This window comes from Hyalella azteca, unplaced genomic scaffold (assembly GCF_000764305.2).
Source record: "Hyalella azteca isolate HAZT.00-mixed unplaced genomic scaffold, Hazt_2.0.2 contig9283, whole genome shotgun sequence".
NCBI classification, from domain to species: Eukaryota; Metazoa; Arthropoda; class Malacostraca; order Amphipoda; family Hyalellidae; genus Hyalella; species Hyalella azteca.
The window spans coordinates 30,974-55,666 of record NW_025939357.1 but is presented as its reverse complement, the minus strand read 5'-3'; the positions used below and the strand labels follow the sequence as shown (position 1 = coordinate 55,666).

Genomic DNA, 24,693 nt, shown 5'->3' with positions numbered 1-24,693 from the left:
TCTTAATAAATAACATCTAAATTTGATCTAATATAGGTTAGAAAAAATTAGAATATTCTTCTTATTAGAGAATATTTACCCATTGTTTTTCTTAACGTTACTCAGCTTCCTTCCTCCTAATAAAAAACATCAACAATTTTTCTAATATATAGATTAGAAAAATTAGAATATTCTTCTAATTAGAGAATATTTACCCATTGCTTTTCTTAACGTTACGCAGCTTCCTTCCTCTTAATAAATAACATCAACATTTTCTGTATTATAGATAGATACAATGACGATTTATCTACCAATTACTTTTCTTATCGGTTTATTTCGTAATTTTGGCTGATATATAAGTAGATATAAAGACGATTTATCTAATACTATTCCTGTCAGTAATTCAGGCTAATATACTTCAATAAAAAGTCGATTAATCTATTACTTTTCCTCTCGCTTAAATCTATGTTTTAAGACCCTCCAAAATTGGTTATTTATATTTTTACAAATGATTCAAATTTAGAATTGTTAAAAAGAGTGTCATTGAAGAATTTAAGTTCAGCGCACTAAGTTCGTTTCTACTGCATTTTCTCATTTATGGAAAAAATGCCCTATTGTGCTCGTCATATCCGTCCGTCTGTCCTTCCATCCGTCAGTCCGTCTGTCCGTGACTTCACGTTTTCGTCGACGTGAAAATGCGCTCTCTGTCACTCACTGCAGTGAGTACTGAGTTATATATATATATTTTTTTAACTTCTATCGTCTACAATCTCGCGCGCAGGCTTCGCGCACGTCACGCGCCACGTCGCGCAGTGCGCGTCTGCGCGCGCGCACTCGATCCTCGCCTCCCGCCTGCAAGCCGCCCCTGCCTGAAGCTGCTGACACCGCTGACAGGTGCGTGTGCTGACNCTGAGTTTGTTGTAGCGTGAGGTCCAAGGACTACAGATACGTCGCGGCGCGCCTCTCCAAGGAGAAGGGGCTCCTTAAGGTGACTGAGATTGTTGTAGCGTGAGGTCCAAGGACTACAGATACGTCGCGGCGCGCCTCTCCAAGGAGAAGGGGCTCCTTAAGGTGACTGAGATTGTTGTAGCGTGAGGTCCAAGGACTACAGATACGTCGCGGCGCGCCTCTCCAAGGAGAAGAGGCTCCTTAAGGTGACTGAGTTTGTTGTAGCGTGAGGTCCAAGGACTACAGATACGTCGCGGCGCGCCTCTCCAAGGAGAAGGGGCTCCTTAAGGTGACTGAGATTGTTGTAGCGTGAGGTCCAAGGACTACAGATACGTCGCGGCGCGCCTCTCCAAGGAGAAGGGGCTCCTTAAGGTGACTGAGATTGTTGTAGCGTGAGGTCCAAGGACTACAGATACGTCGCGGCGCGCCTCTCTAAGGAGAAGAGGCTCCTTAAGGTGACTGAGTTTGTTGGAGCCTGATATTCAAGGACTACAGATACGTCGCGGCGCGCTTCTGTGGATGTTGGAAAAATAAACTTGTTCTGAATGGTCGGACAAGGCTTTTCGATTTAAGAAACGAGAGGAAGTATGAAAATCGATGTTGGAAGACCCGATGAAAAATTTTTGTTATAACTCAGATAAATGGATAGAATAATTTATTATAGTTGAAGGCGATGAAAAAATTAAGATTTTATACGGTGATACACGTATACATTAACCCTTTAACGACCAGCTACCTTGAGAGTGCAAAACAACATTGCTGAAATTTATTCATTGGAAAGAAACTGCCAGGTGACAACAACCTCCAACTGGGCATAGCAAGCTTCAAATGTAAATTTTAATGAGCTTCAAATGTAAACTTTGATGAGCTTCAAATGTAAACTTTAATGAGCTTCAAATGTAAACAAAATTCGCCTTAACGAGGGGCGCCAGATACGTACAGCTAGGCGCTAATGGGTCTAGTACACGTGTGTGCCGCTGTAGTTTAAAATGGTTACAATTTTTTGTGGATACAAAATAGAAAGCAATTCTCAATTTAATGTTAATAAATGTTTGAATATTTTGAGGATGTTTGTGGCAGGTGTATTTCACCGTAGAAATTGCGAATTTCTACGGTGATATAAGTATGCATTTAGTACACGTACAGTGGGGGGAAATAAATATTCGTACACTTGAAAAATCGTATTTTAATGTATGTAAGTACACAAACTTAACAGGAAAAGTGATTTAAATTATGTATAGAGACGCATAGTATTCAAAAATACTATCAAAAGAAATTAAATCTCAATGCAACAAAAAACAATGCAACANATACGTCGCGGCGCGCCTCTCCAAGGAGAAGAGGCTCCTTAAGGTGACTGAGTTTGTTGTAGCGTGAGGTCAAAGGACTACAATACGTCGCAGCGCTCCTCTCCAAGGAGAAGAGGCTCCTTAAGGTGACTGAGTTTGTTGTAGCGTGAGGCCTAAGGACTACAATACGTCGCAGCGCGCCTCTCCAAGGAGAAGAGGCTCCTTAAGGTGACTGAGTTGTTGTAGAGTGACGTTCAAGGACTATCAATACGTCGACGCGCGCCTCTGTGGATGCTGGAAAAATAAATATCTTTTGAATTGTCGGACACGACTTTTCGATTTAAGAAATGAGAGGAAGTATGAAAATCGATGGTGGAAGACCTGATGAAGAATTTTTGTAATAACTCAGATAAATGGATAGAAAAATTTATTGTAGTTGAAGTCGATGAAAAATAAATTAAGAATTTCCACGGTGATATACGTATACATTAAGTACACGTGTGTATCGCTGCAGTTTAAAATGGTTACAATTTTCTATGGATACAAAATGGAAAGCAATTACCAATTTAATGTTAAAATGTTTGAAATATTATGACGATGTTTGTGCAGGCGACGGCAGACTTCAGGACACGTGTCCCCAGCACGCGCACCACCAGCGTCTGCACGGACTGGCGCGACCTCAGCGACGCATCGCACACCAAGTCTCTATTCCTTATCTTTATTATTAATGATTATTATGATCAGTATTATCGTTAATAATTATCATTATTATTAATGATTCTCATTATTATGATCAGAAATATCGTTATTAATTATCGTTATCATAATCTGAATCACTGTCGATTATTATTATTATAAACATAATCATTGTTGATTATAATTATTATTATTATAATCAGAATCATTGTTAATTTTAATTATTATAATAATCAGAATCGCTGTCGATTATTATCATAAAAATAATCATTATTAATGATCATCATTATTATAATCAGATAATTGTCGATTATTATCATAATCACAATCATTGTTAATTATAATCATTATTGTAATCAGAATCATTGTTGATCGTTATCATAACCACAATCATTGTCACTTATAATCACTATCATAATCAGAATCATTAATCCTAATCATAAGCAGGACGATAATCATAACTATCATCATCAATTACTATCACTATCGATTAATATTTTTCTATAGAAGAGCAACGGACAAAAATAAATACTTCAGTAAGACGCGTTAAGTTTTTTAAGTATAAATACGAATAAATTTGTTGAAAAAATAGGTAAGATAAGGGTATTATAAATAAAATAAAAATAGCAAAATAAGGGTATGCGAAAAATATTTCAAGTTTAGTTATGCTCATCTATCATAAAATTCAATATTTATACAAGTATTGTAATATATTTAATAGTACAAAGTTTCACACGTACGTGTACTTTGTTGGGGCTCGCAGAACACCAACTAGCCTACATGATCATACAAGTTCGAGTCACTGATGAATCGTAATTAAAACACTTTATTTCACTACACAAGATGAACACAGTAAATAATCAATAAATAATACTATCAGCACATTAACACTTCACTTCGATGCATGGCTTTCGAGACTAACTCTGGACCTTAGTCTAACCGTAGATTCGTGGAACTATTGGTCTTATCTCGAAACGTGTTGAAAGGCGAAAATGCTGAAGGTGCTGCAGATAGAATAAAACTAGGATTACTCCCAGAATCACGTATGTAGAATACGAGAGAACAAGAGTTACGGTTAATGGCTGCATGAGCGCACACGACTCGCGCTGCTGCTTTCCAAGTTTTGCTCCCAACTTGCACTTATGATATGATAATAATCAAATAGGGAATTCAGCTTTAATTAGCCCATTCCGACTATTAGTACCCGGCCAACTTTCAGACTTCAACCAGAATTTTCAATCTAGTTACGGGTCTCGAACCCCCAACTCGATGCTCTATTCTTGGTGATCACCCGAGCAGTTACGTTGGCATTCTTCGTGCGGGCATTAATATCTGCGTTAGTAACTGTAAAAATTGTATTAGAAATGATAGTCAGCTCTGTCGAATAACAAATGGCATCAAACGTAAATTACACGAAAGATGAAGCAGAATATTAAAGCCCCGCGCTGCCTGCGGCCACAGTTGTGTCCTGCTGAGCATTTGGGTGCCTGTTGCCGTCGTTGCCAGGGTCAATTAAGGAATTAAATTTGTTCTGTTATGAAGAATATTTTTTATAAAACATTTAATGTGAACATGATATAATGAAAGCCCTGGTGTTTTTCGTCCCTAGTTGTCATGTCTCGGCGCCACAAAGGGGCACCTGTCCTCAGTTTGAGAACCATGCACTGATGTATTGGTATGAAGCCGTCTGAATATATCGCTGCATCCGTTCGATCGCATCATGATTTAAACCATACTGCACTCGAAATGTATCACTCGATGATGCTAAAAATGTTGCGCTCGATGATGCACATGTTGACGCACTCGTTGACCCATGAGATGCCGTAAGTGAGTAAGTCTCGTGCGCAGGGCTGGCGCCGCTGCTGCGCCGGCTGCTGCACTACCTCAACTTCGCTTACGAGTTCGTAGAGTCAGCGATGATCTCGGTGACGTTGCGCCTGAACGGCTTCTCCAAGGACTACAGATACGTCGCGGCGCGCCTCTCCAAGGAGAAGAGGCTCCTTAAGGTGACTGAGTTTGTTGTAGCGTGAGGTCTCGACCTCAGCGACGCATCGCACACCAAGTCTCTCTTCCTTATCTTTATTATTAATGATTATTATGATCAGTATTATCGTTAATAATTATCATTATCATTATTAACAATGATTATTATTATTAACAATGATTATTATTATTATGATCACAATTATCGTTAATAATTATCATTATCATTATTATTAATGATTATCATTATTATGATCAGTATTATCGTTAATAATTATTATTATCATTATTATTAATGATTATCATTATTATGTTCAGAAATATCGTTATTAATTATCATTATCATAATCTGAATCACTGTCGATTATTATTATTATAAACATAATCATTGCTGATTATAATTATTATTATTATAATCAGAATCATTGTTAATTATAATTATTATAATAATCAGAATCTTTGTCGATTATTATCATGAAAATAATCATTATTAATGATCATCATTATTATAATCCGAATGATTATCGATTATTATCATAGTCATTATCATTGTTAATTATAATCATTATTATAATCAGAATCGTCGTCGGTTATTATCGTTATAATAATCATTGTTACTTATCACTATCATAATTAGAATCAATAATCCTAATCATAAGCAGAACGATAATCATTACTATCATCATCAATTATTATCATTAACTATAAGATCTGACGCCTAATTTTTGTCTAAAGAAGAGCAACGGACAACATTAAATACTTCATTATAGGAAACCGAAGAACGTAATTAATTCGCAAGTTTAGTTTCTGAACATTTTTTGGTGACAAGTTACCGGCCATAGCGATAAGAAATTATTACGCGAGGCGAAAAAATAAATAAAATGAACAAGCTTTCGACTTTGGCTTATAATAATAAAGAAATTAGAGTGACGGAGACGTATTAGGTATTTTTAAACATAAAATACGAATATATGTGTTGGAAAAATAAATAAAGTAAGGGTATAGTAAATAAAATGATAATAAAAACAGTAAAATAAGGGTATTGCGAAAAATATTTAAAGTTTAGTGATGCTCATCTATCATAAAACTCAATATTTATACAAGTATTGTAATATATTTAATAGTACAAAGTTTCACACGTACGTGTACTTTGTTGGGGCTCTCAGAACACCCAACTAGCCTACATGATCGTATAAGTTCGAGTCACTGATGAATCGTAATTAAAACACTTTATTTCACCACTCAAAATGAACACAGCAAATAATCAATAAATTATACTATCAGCACATTAACACTTCACTTCGATGCATGGCTTTCGAGACTAACTCTGGACCTTAGTCTAACCGTAGATTCGTGGAACTATTGGTCTGAGATTTGAGGCTTTCCTGAAAGAAACAAATAAAAATAGACAAATAAGTTATAGTAAACGAACATTACAAACTTCTAAAGCCTAAATATTCACAAATCTATTCCACATCTAATTTATTCACATGTATTTCAACCCTCTACAACTTAAGAAGCATCTTCGCATGCAGTTTACATTAATTGCCGGGATTACAGCGCGAGCGTGTCCAGCGGTAAGAGCGGCGCGGCCAAAAGCCAGCAAAGTAACGGCCAACTGCCGGGGTCGCGGGTGGGGAGCGAGGGCCCTCCTCTACAGCCTGCCCCTAGTGACACTCTGCTCTCTGATGGCGCCTTTAGGCCGTGGTAAATTATCAATATTGTAAATAAATATCAATATTGTATTATAGATATTTTTATAGACGTGAGTCATGATGCGTTGGTTTAGCTTCTTAGTGTCTCTAGGCTCTCGTACTAAAAATAGGATATTTTAAAACTCTGCTCTCTGATGGCGCCTTTAGGCCGTGGTAAATAATAATCAAATCAATAATGTACATAAATATCAATATTCTATTATGTATATTTTATAGACGTGAATTATGATGCGTTGGTTTAGCCTCTTAGTGCCTCCAGGCCCTCGTACTAAAAATAGAATATTTTAAAACTCTGCTCTCTGATGGCGCCTTTAGGCCGTGGTAAATAATAATCAATTCAATAATGTACATAAATATCAACATTCTATTATGTATATTTTAGAGACGTGAATTATGATGCGTTGGTTTAGTCTCTTAGCGCCTTCAGGTTCATATAGTAAAAAATGATATTTTAACAATATTTAGAAAGAATTTCGTTGACACTGTTCACAGTTTTTGGGCAAAATTGTGCCGATCTTGATATGGCACTGCGGAGCTACGTATTAAGTAGTCTAAAGCTTGCAATGAAAAAGTTACATAATATAAAAATCCTAAATATCGTTCAAGCAGTTGCATCGGTTATATTCACAACATTATTTGTTCTTGACTATTGCGTTTACTTGTGACAATTGTTGAAAATATTTATTTATTCTTTTATTTTTTCTGAGGAATTTTTTATTTTCCACATTGGTCCGATTGTGGCTAGTCAAAGACTGATATCTATAAAGCTAAGACTTAGCGGAAAGTCGCTTTTTTGTGTGAATTCAAAAGTTTTTGTCGTTTAATGAACTGGCGACAAGTACTGGTGTTTTTTCCGCACATAGCGACAGCAACAGCGACAAGACGGACGTTGAGAGGTGTGTGGGAGGCACCTAATCTCTCGTATCACTATTTTGTATCAAGCTTGTCTAAAATTTTTGTTAGAGTTTTAATGTTGTGAACTGTACTATGGTGAACACGCACCACTCTAACACAGTCACTTTATTTTCACGTTTCACTGTCGAAAGATTTGAATGTTATAAGGATTGGTGGTCGCACACTTCTATAACCTTACTTTCTATATCCACTCCCTGAACGTTGCTTGTTGACTGCTCATTAATTAATATTTCTCTTGGTGTTAAAGATTCGTCATCACTCTACAATCACTTTTTTCCCGTATCTTTCTTCTTTATTGGCAAAACTCGTCGCTAGTCTTAAGTTGACTTTTATCCCCACATCATCCGAGCCTCAGTGCCAATGTCACGTTTTATACGCAACCTTACGCACAACACACCATTGCAACTTTTTATACTTTTCGCCAATTTTTTATCTCTCTTCAAAAACTATTTCTACAAATGAAATGAAATCCTATTCAAGAGATAGAATTTTGCTTATATTTAGACTGAAATTTTCGATTTTTTCATCGTAAGTGGATTTTTGTCGGTGTGCTATGCCCCTTGAATGCTCCTGGCAGCGAGGGTATTATTATCAACTGCCGTCAATGATGCACGTCTTTGTAGATTTTATGTATTATATTATCAAAATTTTACTTTTTTCTGCAATTCGTAAGAGGCTCAAATTAATGAAAAAAATGTCTAATTTACATTAAAAAATGTAATTTTTATCATTGTATTGGCCCTCTGACAATATCTGGGTTACCCCAACAATCGAATGTCTGTTGATGGCAACAATTTTCTGGAATCTACACAGAGATGAAAAGCATAACAAGTTCGTGAATATCTTGGTTACCAGTAAATTTGGATTCCAATCTAAAACGATTTATCCTTCAGATAGTGAATTTCGCCTTCTAACTTTGAAACATTAAAGATTTTATAAACATTCAAATCCACTTGCTGTACTCTAATAAAAATTAAGTTGCGAATCGGGCAATAGATTGGTATATATAATTTGGAGTCAGCAAAAGACAAACTGAACTCAATTTTTTTAATTAATAAACTCGTGTGAGGGTTGCTCTCCCCTTAAGTTGTTTTTTAAAGATCCAACTTGTATTTAGATTATTAATAAGAACCTTTCTTAACTTTTCCTTAGTTTTACATTAAATTTTGAGAAAGTTGGAAAGTTTTACCATGCATCTATATATAAACAATATTGATGTGTCTAATTGTTCCGGTCACTATAAAAGTTCTATTATTTTAAAAGTCGAAATTTTCATTAACTTACTACAATTGGGATGCAGTGTTGATTTTGTGGCGCTGCCAAGTGACGAAGAGAAGACCATCCCGCAGCCCGACCACCCGCCCCCGCTTCGTTTCTTCATCGCTGTCTGGTAAGTGGACATAATTACGACCATTCCTCTTCAGTTTGTTTCCTATATAGAAATACTGAGCTGATCGAAATGGCAAAAATGAGTTAACTAACTTTTATCGCTTTTTCTGATATAAACATTTTGAATGTCATTTGCTTATATGATCTTTACCTTCAGAGAAATATGTGAGATTTTGTTCTTGAGAGACCCATATTTATCCAGTTTGACCCGGCATAAGAGCACACCTCCAATATAATATAATTACATAATTATGCATAATATACTTTTCCTGTATAATTTATCTATGATAACGTTATGGGCCAGGTACGCAATACTGTCACGCTCGGAGCTCGTTTGCTACATCATGATCTTCGTGAACCAAATCAAGTCGGCGAGCATCTTGTCGCTGCCGCTGCCTTTCCTTGTCTTCTTGTGGGGGTCCCTCAGCGTACCGAGGCCTTCCAAGAGCTTCTGGATCGTCGTCATCGCCTATACTGAAGTTAGATTCGCTCGTTGCTTCTGTTTATTTCGTTTTTATTCATTGAGTAATTATTCCTGTGCATATTTTTTCGATATTGCGTTTTGTTTTCTTTATGGTTTTTATCTTACATTTAGTTTTGTTCGGCTTGTAAAAAATTCTAGGGTCGATCGTAACAGAAACAAGATAAATAGAATCCTACCGCCAGCAAAATTTTCGTTCAATATAAATTCTGTTAACAATGATGGCTCGTCGAAGCTCTCAGTTCCTGCGTTCAAATACAAATATAAATAAAAAAATCCGAGTAACTTAGAGTTACTCGGATTCTTTTTGTCATCATTTATTCAAAGAATCGATAAATAAATTGTAGGGTATTTTCTGCTCTTCATATTCGTTCACGTATATGCTATAATATATCTCCTTGTGCGTCTTTTTAACATGCATTCCAGGAACAAATTTGCCACAATAATATAAACGTTTATTTCCTTGTGCGGCAGATGATCGTGATGGTGAAGTACCTCTTCCAGTTCGACTTCTTCCCTTGGAACCAAGAGGAGCGCCTCAATCAGCCCTTCTGGCCACCCCGCATCATGGGCGTCGAGAAGAAGGAGCGCTACGCCATCTACGACCTCGCCCTCTTGCTTGTCATCTTCTTCCACAGGTGATCTTGATCATCTACTGTTAGCAGAAGTAATAATATCTTTTAAAGAGTGCAGAACGCAGTAATTTTGCAGCTCAATAAAGTAGACAACCATACGCCTTTGATCTTTGTTTGCACACAAGCGACTTACGGGTTTATAAAATCACGTTTTACGTGTCGATGCCTCAGGTTTATGCTGAAGAGCCTTGGTCTCTGGAAGAGCAGCAACAGCAGCCCCAGCACCAGCAGCTCTTCCAGCAGCATCGACACCCATCAAGCTCTCCTACCTGAGAACCACTTCGATGAGAGGCTTGAGGAAAGGTTTAATGAAGATTCATCCTCATCGTCAGATCGTTCTTCTCCGTCACTCGTCCCTGCTTCATCCAAGAAACACGACGATAACGATTCATCGTCCAGTGAGGAGAGTTCCATTGTCTCGCAGGTGCACGACGGATCTAGACGATCAAGGTCCAAAAAGAGTTCTTCTCATAGTAGAGATGACAGTTCCATCGTCTCAACCGTACGAGGTTCCATTTTGTCTCAGCGGATGGACAGCTCAGAGACCTTGAAAGAGTGCACGCCTTTATCCTACCCGCGTGACACTTCGATGCTTTTGGAAACGGCCGAGCTTTTTCATTCATGGGAAGAAAGTCCGAGCGACACTTCTGATGACGAAAAGACCTCCATACCATGCGACCAGATTCCTGCGGCACCAAGGTATCCGCCGGTACCACGAGAACGAAAGATGCTGGCTAATTTCTCGTCGTCATCCATACAGAACACTTCAAGTGGTTCCGTGCCTCTTCCCTTCAACGGGTGGCAGTCGAGCTGCGACACGACTGCACATGAGCGACCTCTGTCAAAACTCTCGCAGTATCAGTCTATTGGAGAAGACACGGTACCGGAAGAAAACTCAATGAGGTCCCATAAGACATCGTCCCATCACAGCGTCGTCGTGGGACCCACATCTCGTCAGTCGTCCTTGGTGTTGAACCCACACCATCGCCGTCAGCTCTCGGGAGGATCAAAAGTTTCTTTCCACGAAGGCGTCATCGAGTGTGGGTCCGTGATGGGGACGTCTGCTCTTGGATCGCAGGTGCTTACTTAATGGTCCCTATTTATTCGTATTTCCCATATCGCTTATATCTATTATAAACTATATGTAGCAAAACTGAAGTAAATTAACTATCAAATAAGTATCGGGTTCGTTTTTTTTAATTCCTCCCTGAAAGACTCAGCTCACTTAAAAATAATTTCTCCCAATGATTAAATATAAGTGATGGATATCTAAATCTTATTGAACAGTTGTGCTCCCACATTGGGTCTGAGCGGAGATCTCTGGGGGGAGGATCAGAAGATCAGCCGTCCGAGAGCCTCCATGTGACGTGCGCGCGCTGCAACATGGAGGCTTTCAGGAACATCCGTAAGCCTGACATCGAGGAGGTCAAAGAAAACCTCAGGAAAGTTCCACCTCTCGCCAGGAAAGGGTGAGTTCGAGCTTATTCAGATCAGAATCCTTCCACCACGACGTATATTAAATAACTATTCCAAATCAAATAGAAAGAAAAGCTCCCTAAAAAGAAACTGTCTTGCCCATTCAAAGTAAAATGGTCAGTTTGGAATTTACTTTAAAAATTATCGTACAACATTATCGGCTATCCATCAATGCTATTTTTAATAACCGACGGCAGTTTCAAGTACACTGTTACCAGCAGCAAGCACTGAAAATATATTGTTATTAAAAGATTTTCCAATTCCAAAGTTCCAACAAAAATTTAAGTAACGTGGGCACTCCCAGGCATTATTAGCAGAAGTGCCAGGCTGAAAGAAAATCTAATGGCTTCCATGTTCCTGAATAAGCTCAGTTTTTAAGTAAAACTTCAATACTGTTTCTGAGGTAAAACTTCTGACTTCTGAGGTAAAACTTCTGAGGTAAAACTTCTGAAGTAAAACTTTTGAAGTAAAACTTCTGAGGTAAAACTTCTGAGGTAAAACTTCTGAGGTAAAACTTCTGAGGTAAAACTTCTGAAGCAAAACTTCTGAGGTAAAACTTCTGAGGTAAAACTTCTGAAGTAAAACTTCTGAGGTAAAATGTCTAAGGTAAAACTTCTGAGGTAAAACTTTTGAGGTAAAACTTTTGAGGTAAAACTTCTGATACCTTCTGAGGTAAAACTTCTGCGGTAAAATTTCTGAGGTAAAACTTTTGAGGTAAAACTTTTGAGGTAAAACTTTTGAGGTAAAACTTTTGAGGTAAAACTTCTGAGGTTAAACTTCTGAGGTAAAGCTTCTGAGGTAAAACTTCTGAGTTAAAACATCTGAGGTAAAACTTCTGGGGTAAAACTTCTGTGGCAAAACTTCTGTGGCAAAACTTCTGTGGCAAAACTTCTGAGGTAAAACTTCTGAGGTAAAACTTTTGAGGTAAAATTTCTAAGGCAAAACTTCTGAGGTAAAACTTCTGAGGTAAAACTTTCTGAAGTAAAACTTTCTGAGGTAAAACTTCAATACTCTTTCTGAGGTAAAACTTCTGAGGTAAAACTTTCTGAGGTAAAACTTTCTGAAGTAAAACTTTCTGAAGTAAAACTTTCTGAAGTAAAACTTCAATACTCTTTCTGAAGTAAAACTTCTGAGGTACAACTTCAATACTGTGTCGTGCAGGATGGACAAAGGACGCAGGACCTTGAAGCAGTTCGTGGACGACCTGTTGCACCCTCAGTACCAGGTCACAGTTAACGTCTACACTTACATGTTCATCTGCGACTTCTTCAACTTCTTTGTACTCATCTTTGGATTCTCGGCATTTGGAGTGAGTTTCGGCTATTGGTTTAGATTATCAGCTACTAATTGAATAACATTTTTTTTATATCTGAACTGGAATCGAGAGTCGAAAATAATTTTATTTATGATGACACGAGATACTGGTTTGAACGTTTTTTTCAATGTAGCATTTGTTGCAAGATATTAAGCATCTTTTTATCATTTATGATCTTTGGAAAATTTTATTTATTAAAATAGATGCCAATGTTAAAAGAAAATATTTGTCGAGTGCATTTTGACCCGAAAAATAAAATATTTTCCAACTGTTGATAAAAAGAGAAGTCATTTTATCAAGATTTTGTACTCATCTTTGGATTTTCAGCATTTGGAGTGAGTTTCGGCTATTGGCTTAGATTATCAGTTACTGTTTGAATAACATTTTTTCATATCTGAACTGGAATCGAGAGTCGAAAATAATTTTATTTATGATGATACGAGATACTGGTTTTGAACGCTTTTTTTAATGTAGCATTTGTTGCAAGATATTAAGCATCTTTTTATCATTTATGATATTTGGAAAATTTTATTTATTAAAATAGATGCCAATGTTAAAAGAAAATATTTGTCGAGTACATTTTGACCCGAAAAATAAAATAATTTCCAACTGTTGATAAAAAGAGAAGTCATTTTATCAAGATTTATAGCCTAAATTCTTTAATCAACTAATACATTATTATTCATTGTCAACTTCAAGTCATATTAAATTAAGATCGGTGAGTTGCATTATAATTATCGCTTCAAATTAAACTAATGCTCTGCAAACAATAAGTATTGGTCTTTTGAATGTTGTCTTAACTTGCCACTCGTTGCCAGACCCAACAGGGCGACGGGGGTGTGAGTGCCTACCTCGAAGAGAATAAAGTGCCCATCCCGTTCCTGGTGATGCTTATCCTGCAGTTCGGTCTCATCATCATCGACAGAGCTTTGTTCCTTAGGAAATTTATTGTGGGCAAGCTCATCTTCCAGGTGAATGTGTGGGGAAAATTTAAATCATAAAAAATTTCAGCATAGCGTATCTCGAGGGCCGTTCATATAATCAGCCTTATTTTTATAAATTCCATTCAAATTTTATTTGTGTGATTAAATAGCTTTTGAAATCATGTTTATTAATGATAATAATTGACAGCTGTGTCAAAATGATGATGTTATATTTTTTTATACTTCTTATTACTCTAAAAACTAGATGAATTAAGACTTTCCTTGTAGCTAAAAATTTCTCTGATCAACGTTCAGATTGCCAATTATGTGTTATTTCATATAACATTTTTGTATGTAACGTTATTTTCAGTGACTAGCTGTTGCGATTCATGTAGGTAATTACTTAGAGTAGAAATTAACTGCTCATTTTTACGACGTGTTTTAATTTTTCCCCAATTCTGCGATGCAGGTGGCGCTGACATTCGGCATCCACATTTGGATGTTCTTCATCTTGCCTGCCGTCACCGAGAGGTAAAGTGGAATTTGACAATTCATTTGTCAATATCCTATAAAAAAAATTAGATGCTATGTATTCAAAAAGTTTAAAGTTCAAAGTTCAAAAAGTTAAAAATTCAACAAAAAGTTCAAAGTTCAAAAAGTTCACAGTTCAAAAAGTTCAAAGTTCAAACGGTTCAAAATTAAAAAATTTCAATTTTCAAGAAGATCAAAGTTCAAAAAGTTCAAAGTTCGAAAACTTCAAAGTTCAAAAAGTTCAAAGATCAAAAAGTTCAAAGTTCAACACAGCGAGTACTGATAAAATCGATGAGGTATCATATAACAGTAAACAGTACACAGAGTTACTGAGCGAAATTGCGAGCCGTGGCTGTACTCGATCCACTTGATATACGCCGTCTATCGTCATGATTACTTGGTCTTGCAGCTTTTTGAACAGCTGCTTCAAATTTCGTGGGAAATATAATTTAATTACTTACACAGCTTTCCCCAATGTTGCCTTACAATTCATGTCAGCAACATTGCATAAGTTTGCGATTGAGCAGGGACCTGTAGTTTGGTTGCTGAGATAAATGTTGAAAAATAATCTCGCTAAGATATTTTGTGCAGAAGGAAGCATGAACTCTTGACGCCTATCTGATGTATTGATGTTTACTTGCAATAAACTTCGTACTTTTCTAATTAAGTTCGGTAACCGTGATGGCAATAAGCTTCGTTGTTCCTCAAAATGCACCAACGTAATCCGATCAAAAATAATACGGTATATATACTGCTGCAAACTTCATTACATTTCAAATTTATTACACATTTTTTCTGTTGTTTATTTGTTTTGTTACATTTGTTCTCTGTTGAAGTTGGGTCTGATGGATTGTTGTCGTTTTTTTTTCTAGTTATCATATTAAGTTCGGTAACCGTGATGGCAATAAGCTTCGTTGTTCCTCAAAATGCACCAACGTAATCCGATCAAAAATAATACGGTATATATACTGCTGTAAACTTCATTACATTTCAAATTTTGTTACACATATTTTTCTGTTGTTTGTTTGTTTGTTTTGTTACATTAGTTTTCTGTTGAAGGTGGGTATGACGGGTTGTTGTCTTTTTTTTTCTAGTTATCACAATCATCTTTATTCAATCATGAGTAAAACTTGCAAAATTTACAAGAAATTGGAAATTCCTCACATTTTCCGAGGCTTACTTGCCATATCGCTTACCACGCTATGTGACGCACCCCAGACTTTAGAAACCGAGTTCATCTTTCCAGAGAGTTCAATGCTAAACGACCTCCCCAAATCTGGTACATGGTGAAGTGCCTCAACCTGCTCCTCTCTGCCTACCAAATCCGGTCCGGTTACCCGACTCGCATCCTTGGCAATTATTTCTGTAAAGGCTATAACTACGTCAACGACTTCTCCTTTAAAGCGTGAGTTACATCTCAGTTCTGTAAAGGCTATAACTACGTCAACGACTTCTCCTTTAAAGCGTGAGTTACATCTCATTTCTGTAAAGGCTACAACTGCGTTAACGACTTCTCCTTTAAAGCGTGAGTTACATCTCATTCACGAGAATTACAGACGAGTTATCTTATATCACTAGACAAAGTTTGTGAGGAAAGATTTCACAGTATGGGATTGATGCAGAGTTTTGATGTTATTTTAAAAGCATTAGTAATTCTATCATGTCGGTATTGTAAAAGCAAAACTTGGCTTGAAATATAATATCTGATGCTATTTTGTGTTGCAGTTATTCGAGATAATAAAATCAACACATTGTTGCTGAGACTTTCAGTGCCCTATGAACATAAAGAATAATATTTATTACTAGTAAAGTAAAGCACAATTTCCTATTCAGCACTTGTTACTAAAGTATATAATTGAAACATTCCCAGGTTCATGTACATCCCGTTCCTGTATGAGCTGCGCACACTCATGGACTGGATCTGGACGGATACGAGCATGAACTTGAGCGACTGGATCAAGATGGAGGACATCTTCGTTCGAATTTTCAAACTCAAAGTGAGAACGCAAGTTATATACTAAGTAAAGATGAAAGATGATTTGAAAGACTTAAAAAAATTGCATTGATTAGTTAGACCAAATCCGAAACGTTTCTCCATTGAAACATATAGTGCAGTCGGCATTTCGGTCTCATCCAACGGTTTCAGCCTTGTGTTATCTCGATGAATTAGATCATAATCATATTTCATTCTATCCCTATAATTTTTAATCTGACTTTTATAGTAACAATATCATCTCCGTTTCATTTTTATTTTGATTCGTGGAGCACTACGCTAATTTTTTTCTATTATTTTGCAATTTTTAAACTATATTGTTGATTCTTTTGACCATCTACCAATTTCGGTTATTAGATTATTGTGGTAGCTTTTGCGTCATTCACGTTGAGCTTGTAACCCTGGTTGTATGTTCAAGTGCGAGCGCCGTGCTGAGGAAGAGTATCCCCAAGCCAGGGGCGAGGGGAAGAGGAAGTTCATCAAGTACGGCATGGGCGGCTGTGCCCTCTTCGGGGTCATTGCCCTCATATGGTTCCCTCTGGTGCTGTTCGCCCTCAGCAGCACCGTTGGTGAGTACCACTTCATATGGTTCCCTCTTATCATGACAAGTGGTTGCCTGCAGGTCTGCCCAACCCGCCGCTGGAAGTCAACCTGCAGATCCAAGTGGGCGCCTACCAGCCCGTCTTCTCCATGAGCGCACAGCAGAACTCCCTCTTCACGTCAGTTATAAATATTTCTTCATGCTAAATTAGTTCAAATTTCTAATTGTACTTTTCATAGTTCGGAATCCTCCCGACGATTTTTGAAAAAATTATTCATCCCAAAAGATAAGTTTGTTCCTTAGCTTCGTTTTTAAGTATTCGACCTACGAAGTATTCGTTTTCATTTGCTGCAACACAAAACATTCAATTTCGGTAACTGAGAAGCTTGTTTATTGGAACTCGAAAAATCTTCCGATTGGTTCTCATTTCTTTAATGCGTGCCTTGTGATAAACATGTTCACATGTTCAGCTATCATGAAGTGATTGATGTACGAAGTGTCATTTTATAGACAGAATTTTTGTTTTGCAAAACTAGGTTAAAAGTTTCTAAACATTTATGGCCTAATAATAAGAAAATTGGATATTTCCTTGAGCTCTCAAAGTGAGATCTAGTTGAGGGATAAAAATTTGTACCGAAATTACGGAGTAAACTTCAGGATCAAACTTAGATCGAAACAACTGGTCTGGGCCCATACTTTCAAAAAAAAGTTAAGAGATCGTAAGTTCATTAGCCAATCATTGACCGCCTTTCAGGCAAAAACCACCAATCATAGACAAGAAAATAGAGCGTAAGTACTTACGTTCACTTAGCGAGTTTTGAAAGTATGGCCCCAGAACCGTATCTAGCTGTTGTATTTTCTTAAGCGCACATAGAAGGAGTATTTTTCAATATTTTTTAATGTTTATAATTCTTTCATTTGAGGCGATGCACACGTTCAATCGAAGATAATGGGACGAATAGAGTTGAGATACACAGCGGTACGTGGTATGCCTTTCACATGACAGAGATCTTAAACTACAATATATTATTTGAATAGTCGAAAACGTTTTCTATTTTATATTTGTTCGCGACTATATATATAGGCTGAGAACTATTTGAGCTTTGACATTAGTTACTTCACGAATTTAATTTCGAACATCCGAAAGCAGATGATTAAATAGAGTAATTGTTATGACACGCAGGAACACACACAGAACAAATAATTAGATGAACTAATTAATATAACGCTCAGGTCCACTCACAATGCAAATAATTACATGAACTAATTGATATAACACTCAGGTTCACACAAGCAAATAATTACATGAACTAATCTTAATCACAATGCAAATAATTACATGAACTATTTGAAATAACGCTCAAGATGACACACTTTGCAAATAATTACTTGAACTAATTCAGGCATAAATATTAATACAAATACAACGCTCAGTTATATTATTATTAATATTAATACAAATACAACACTCAGTTTCACACACAGAACAAATAATTAAATGAACTAATCATTACAACACTCAGGTTCACGCAGCGGCAATGGGACGACTTCAACTATCACTTCCGACGTGACCGCACGGCCCAGACGTTCCTCAGCAACTACGACCACAGCGACGTGGTCGTGGCCGAGCTCAGCGGCAACTCGAACGCCGTGTGGGGCATCTCGCCCCCCGCCCAGGTTTGTACAACTCTTAAATAAATATGTAACTTAATACTAGAGACATTGGTATGCATGATTAATTTAATTGGGTTGAGCAATTTCATAACTATCGCTAAAGGAACCAACAACTTGTCTTGGTAAATTTTTTTATTTGTAATTTATTTTCCCTGCGATTGATTAAAGATGTATCTATTAATAGTATTGTCTTGCTGAATCCACGCTAATTCCAAATTGAAGCATTCCAGCTCTCTTCTTCATGCTTTAATCCTTTATTTTTATTGGTAACTTCAAATACCTTGTAATTAGACCCTGACTAACCCTATTCTGCCGGAATACCCAAAAATATTGGGCCTGCAAGCACTGATGAAATCATGACAGTTGAAATAAATGTATTTTATGATATAATTATTTATGAAAGATCTGAGTATTTCCTGCTCAGCCAAGTTGGCATGATCTTTTCCGATTGGTTCACCTCTTCTGTGTCGAGAACTTAAAACTTCTGCCCATCTATGATTAATATTATCACTACGAAGTAATTTTGGTTGACAGAGCCCATAAAAATAAACATTTGTTTTTTCAGTCCAAACTTTCATCAGCATTCTAGTCTATTTTCATCATTCAATTTTTCTACGCAGCGTCGACTGGTGGATGATCTTCTCTCGAACTCGACCATCAAGACCGAGATCATCTGGACCATCAGCCGTCACTCCAACAGCCCCGACGTCAAGCCTGAGTCTAAATCTGTTAAAGTCGTCGACTTGCCTGCCATCATCGGTATGACTCCATGACACCAAATTTCGTTGTGCAATAAATATACGGTCGTTGATTTGCCTGCCATCATTGGTATGAGCATATGACATCTATGACACCCAATTCCATTGTACATTAAATCTGGAGTCTTTGACTTGCCTGCCATCATTGGTATGAGCGTATGACATCTATGACACCCAATTCCATTGTACAATTGTACATTAAATGTAGAGTCTTTGACTTGCCTGCCATCATTGGTATGACATCCATGACACCAAATTTCATTGTGCATTAGATGTAAAGTCTTTGACTTGCTTGCCAATTGCCATCATCGGTATGACATCCCGACACCCAATTCCATTGTACATTAAATGTAGAGTCGTCGACTTGCCCGCCATCACTGGTATGACTCCATGACATCGTATTGCATTGTTCATAAAATGCAAGCTTTCGAGTTCCCATTTGTGAATCGTTTCTCAAGCTCCATATCATTATTCTTAACTAATCTTGAATCAGACCTACTTACCTTGTGCGTGAACATCCTTTTGATGAATGTCTAGTTTCCTTGCAGACGGAAAAATATTCTGGCCGAGAAATTTTGCTTTAGTTCGATTACATACAACAAATGGTAATGGCAAGGAGAAAGATAGATGTTAAACTTATATGCACTATTTAGAGTTGGTTTTAGATGCCCAAACCTATTGCATAGATTGGTTAAGTATGTTCAACCTAAACAGTACGTGAACATATTGGGTTGGACGCAGTATGTCCAATCTATTGAGCAATCGGTGAATCTTCATAACAATTTCAGAAACTCCTAAACATCTTTGCATTGGGGTATATGTGCTTGAACTATGCATAAACTATCCCTCATTTTGGTGCTTTTTGTACGCTCAATAAGATAAATTGAAGAATCATTAATTTACTAATTAATTTGAGCGATACTTACAATTACTTCAACCAACTTTACAATAAAATTATCAAGCAACAATTGGGTTATTCCCTCCTGCAGGAGGCGAGAGGAACCCCGTGAGGGACAGGTTTGCTGCCATCCTCGGGGGCAACCTCACGCTCAACCCCGTGACTCTGCCAGACCTCTTCCCCAAGTTTCTGAAGGTGACCAACAAAGGACAAGCCAACTACGTCAATGAACTCGAGAGTGAGTACCCGACTCACTCCCTACGATGTGACGTAATAATAGATGAACTAGAACAGTAATACGTACATATGTTGCTCAAAGTTTATATCGTATATATTATAGGTTAATTGAGTCATAACGCCAGTTTATGGAGTCCAATTATACTCTCAACAATTAATTTTACAGAACTTGGTTCATTTACAGTAAGTCATGATCAGAGTCTTAATTTTTGGATAAAAACCTTCAGTTCTGTGCCCTGGCATTGCAACTATACCAGCAATGTTGCTTACACACTATTCAAGATTGACTGCTTACAGCCTGTGATTATATACGCATACTGCAATCTGGATTTATAAAATTCCACTGGAAATCTAAACTGCAAATAATGTTCGGGAAAGTTAAGAACTTTCTTTGGAATATTCTCCGAAACTCTGATTTACTGCACGAAAATTCCTGTTTTAATTAGTTAGGACGAGTCGCTAAGTTTTGTCCTGAAAATAATTACGTAAAAAATTATTCATATTTTCCCTAAACTACTCAAGTTTTACCGTATTTTTCGATTCTCTGTACAAGGTAAAAAGAAAGGCTTCGTGGATTTGAACTTCACCCTTGTCGCGGGCGGATACTCGGACCTGCAGTCGAAGGAGGAGTGGTTTGAAGTGGAGGAGGATTGCTCCAAGCAGTACTTCACTTGGCTGCCTCGGGATAAGGACTGCCAGTTCCTCACCATGTACACCTTCAATGACAAGTCCTTTCCGGAGGGCCTTTCTTTCATATCGGGCGGCGGGTGAGTGGCAGCCATGATGGTGGTTGTGGCCTCTCCTTCATAACGAGTGGCGGATGAGCGGGTAGCCACGATGGTGGTTGTAGACGCTCAGTATTATGTGGTGGTCATTAAGTGTCAATCTCAATATTCTCAATCATATGTGGATTAACTTACACTCTGTCAATTTTTTTTCATTTGGCTACGTCTCGCCTCTTAGCTTATTATAATTAAGTCATAATATTTATTATAACTTAAGTTATAATATTTTATCTCTTCCTTCTTCTGTTTAAGCAGTGTAAATATTTTTCTAATCTCCTTAACATATATTGCAATGATGAACTGATAATGTGTAACTATCATAATTAATGGAGTGTCAAGACGTGTTGTACTTGCAGCATTGTTGGGATGTACACGACGATCGTGCTGCTGGTCAGCAAGATACTACGTGGTCATTTCGAGAACGTCTCGGCAACCATAATGTTCGACGATATGCCTAATGTTGACCGCCTGCTACAGGTGAATTTTTTCAATAGCTCTGAATAATCTTTACAAAAAGACGAAACTTTTGATGGAAATTATGTTCTGCTCTACTTTTCTATTTACTTAATTAAATCTCTAGAAGGTGGTGGTATTTGGATGACGCTGATGAAAGGCGCTTAAAAACATTTAGTAGTACTAATTGCCTCGCCTCGTGAGGATTTGGCCTAAAAATGCGTTGCTTCATTGCTTTGCATAAACAACTCGGTGTTTTTGCGGAACTAAGCTAGCTGTTTGTATTTCCGTGTGCAATCATAATTTATTTCGTTTTTCGGCGTTAGCTTGAAGTCTAGCTTTTGGGTCAAGTTAGTAGACGAATTTCCATCTGTTTCCAGCTTTGCCTGGACATCTACCTGGTGCGTGAGAGCAACGAGCTTGAGTTGGAAGAAGACCTCTTCGCGAAGCTGATTTTCCTCTTCAGATCACCAGAAACTCTCATCAAATGGACGCGCCCTGTGGAGGAAGATGGTCAGGATGACGAAGAAAAGGGTACAAACGGAGGCAATAGTCTTCAGTAAATACTTTAATAACACGTAATTTGTCGTTTGTTGTATTCAATGGACGAGTGATTGACGTCCTCTTTCAAAATTCTTTTTACAACACGTATTGGATCGTTGGCGGTCTTCAATCGATGGCTGGTTGCAATCGATTCAAGATTTTCAATCGCCTTGTTGAGGTCATGGCTTTGGAACTTTGGAGATTTGAATTCGTATGACCTTTCTATTTAACTTGGATGCAGACTAGAGTCTTTACGGATAGAAAATCTGTGTACGTGCAAGATATTTTTCCAAAAATAGAGATAGTAGTTCTTCGTCTTTGTGCGTGTATTTTATTGTAGAATTAAATATTCAGTGAAAATTCTCCTTGAACTTAGAGTGGAAGAGAAATTATCCTTGGACTTAGTGGACAAATTATGAGGTTTCTAAAGTATGCTCAGAATTTTCATAAGTAAAGTGAACGCTTTAATGATTCTCGTTATTTCGTGATGAAAAACTTAAAAAATCACCATTTGATCACTGGATGATTTTATTCATACATCTACACCTGAATTACTTTTGAAAAGAATTGGGTTTTTGAATGTTTCCCAGCACGTCACTGATATTTTCTGTGCAAGCTGTTAGAAAAATTCGAAATGATTATTTCCTAAAAATGAAACTACTCAATTTTATGAAAAGCAATAAGAATTGCAAATTTTGTAGTGCTTGTAATTTTTGGTATACGTGACGTTGCTTCCAACTACTGAAAACATGCAAAGCAATAACGTCTACATGGAGAAAAGCACACACTCAAAATTGTTTCTGTTCACTGTTTGTTATCAATCCACGCTTTACATCATATCTTCCTCCCTCACCTTCCCTTATTTACGCCCTCAACCTTCGTCCTGAAGCAGTGATCTAAACTAGCGCTCTAGGGGCATCAGTTATCAGCACGTGCTTCCTGACGTGACTCCCTCCGATGCAAGCCAGAGAAACTATAGCAAGAATTCCACTCTAGATTTGTTTAACCAACACATCAATGAAACTTTCTTAATTGAAACAAATTTTGGTGCGTTGGGCCGTACGTGCTACTTGTTTATTTGAGAACAAAGGCATTTTTTGGCCTATTATCATCGAATAACTTCGCTGCATTCTGGCCAGTGAGAAATTTTTTTTATAACAGTTCATAACATATAACAACCTGAACCAGATATAGCTCCATTTGATCATAATCATCAACATCATAGCATCGACTGGAGTTTTTTGACATATCTAAGTATTTCTTGTTGTATTATCCGGAGCAGATGTAGTTATGTTTTTTGGATGAATGTTGTAGAATACATACTATTGATTAAGAACCTACATTATAAAGTTTTAAACTGGACGTAATCCAGAACAAAGTCTTTGCTTTGAAGGTTCTTTGAGATAGCCAAGGCAATGATTGCATTTACGATGCCTTCTTGTTACTGCTATGTGAACCATAGCTTTATTAATAAATCTAGTCATAGTTTAGAATTGTCGAGCTGGTTTTCTTGTTTCAAATCAGCTACATTAAGAAATGCAGCTTATAAGCTACGCACAGCATGTATTGATGCTTCGGAATTGTAATATTACTGCGCATTTATTTCGTTCGTTTCTTTTTTCGTTCGTTTACTAGACTAACTTCTTTCCATATGGTTTTTGGCATTTTACTTATAATACGCCTTTGAAAAATAGCCATGTTGTGTGACGAGATTTCAACAATTGCAGCATAATTTTTCTCCGTAGCTTCATTTAACGAATTCATTTATTATATTGCCTATCTGGAGAGTCAGTATTTTTCTTTAATACCAGTACAAATTTTCGCTTTGCCTTCTTTGTCGAGTGTCTTATATTAGAGTTGGGATTTAAATTCTGCCTTTATAGAATAGTTAGATTTATATTGCTGTCCTCGTATATTAGCAAGTAAGTTTAATACAACACCGATAATTAAGTGATGAATTTTATTGCTTTATTAAGATTACATATTTACTGCACCGAATTTACATCATTTCGAAAACATGTTCAAAAATTAAACGCGGATTTTTAAAATAAATATACTGTAATGAGTGTGAAATTATACTGATTATGCCTTTATAGAATATTATATGATAATTATAATTAATATAATAATTATTATTATTATTAATTATAATACTTATAATAAGTCTCACTGAATTGCAGTATAATTATAAATAATTATACTGCAATTATACTGATTATACAGCAATGAGTGTGCAGTAGAAGTTGTTTGAACACTTACAATAAAAGCACGAGTTATACGGCGTATTTATTGACAGTTTTCATTGTATGACACGAGTAACTGTAACAAACTCGGACCAGTAATCTTACTGTGAAGGGGAAGGTGCTACTGCGCTCATTGTCGGGAATGCGGCTTGTACATTTTCATTCAATGACAACCTCTATCATTTTCATAATTTTATACATTGTCTCTGTGGGGGTCTGATGGATTGCTAGATACGAGACAGAGTTCGTTTGTTCTCAACTGAAGATAAGGACTTATTACTACTTCTGTCACT

General features: G+C 36.9%; 1 protein-coding gene across 1 annotated transcript in view; it reads left to right on the top strand.

The window, feature by feature from the left end:
* LOC125178377 (piezo-type mechanosensitive ion channel component 2-like) overlaps nucleotides 1-22,212 on the top strand; it is a 67,176-nt gene extending 44,964 nt beyond the window's left edge. The window contains 24 exon segments of the mRNA XM_047881970.1: nucleotides 761-873; nucleotides 1,153-1,216; nucleotides 2,826-2,967; nucleotides 4,761-4,926; nucleotides 6,456-6,528; nucleotides 6,870-6,931; nucleotides 8,826-8,915; nucleotides 9,219-9,393; nucleotides 9,870-10,033; nucleotides 10,202-11,108; nucleotides 11,318-11,499; nucleotides 12,668-12,815; nucleotides 13,640-13,792; nucleotides 14,214-14,275; nucleotides 15,522-15,680; nucleotides 16,146-16,272; nucleotides 16,687-16,837; nucleotides 16,891-16,987; nucleotides 18,333-18,486; nucleotides 19,104-19,242; nucleotides 20,231-20,377; nucleotides 20,930-21,143; nucleotides 21,518-21,638; nucleotides 21,995-22,212. Coding sequence (XP_047737926.1) covers nucleotides 761-873; nucleotides 1,153-1,216; nucleotides 2,826-2,967; nucleotides 4,761-4,926; nucleotides 6,456-6,528; nucleotides 6,870-6,931; nucleotides 8,826-8,915; nucleotides 9,219-9,393; nucleotides 9,870-10,033; nucleotides 10,202-11,108; nucleotides 11,318-11,499; nucleotides 12,668-12,815; nucleotides 13,640-13,792; nucleotides 14,214-14,275; nucleotides 15,522-15,680; nucleotides 16,146-16,272; nucleotides 16,687-16,837; nucleotides 16,891-16,987; nucleotides 18,333-18,486; nucleotides 19,104-19,242; nucleotides 20,231-20,377; nucleotides 20,930-21,143; nucleotides 21,518-21,638; nucleotides 21,995-22,177 — 3,993 coding nt within the window. The 3' untranslated portion in view covers nucleotides 22,178-22,212.
* Nucleotides 22,213-24,693: the final 2,481 nt, after the last annotated feature.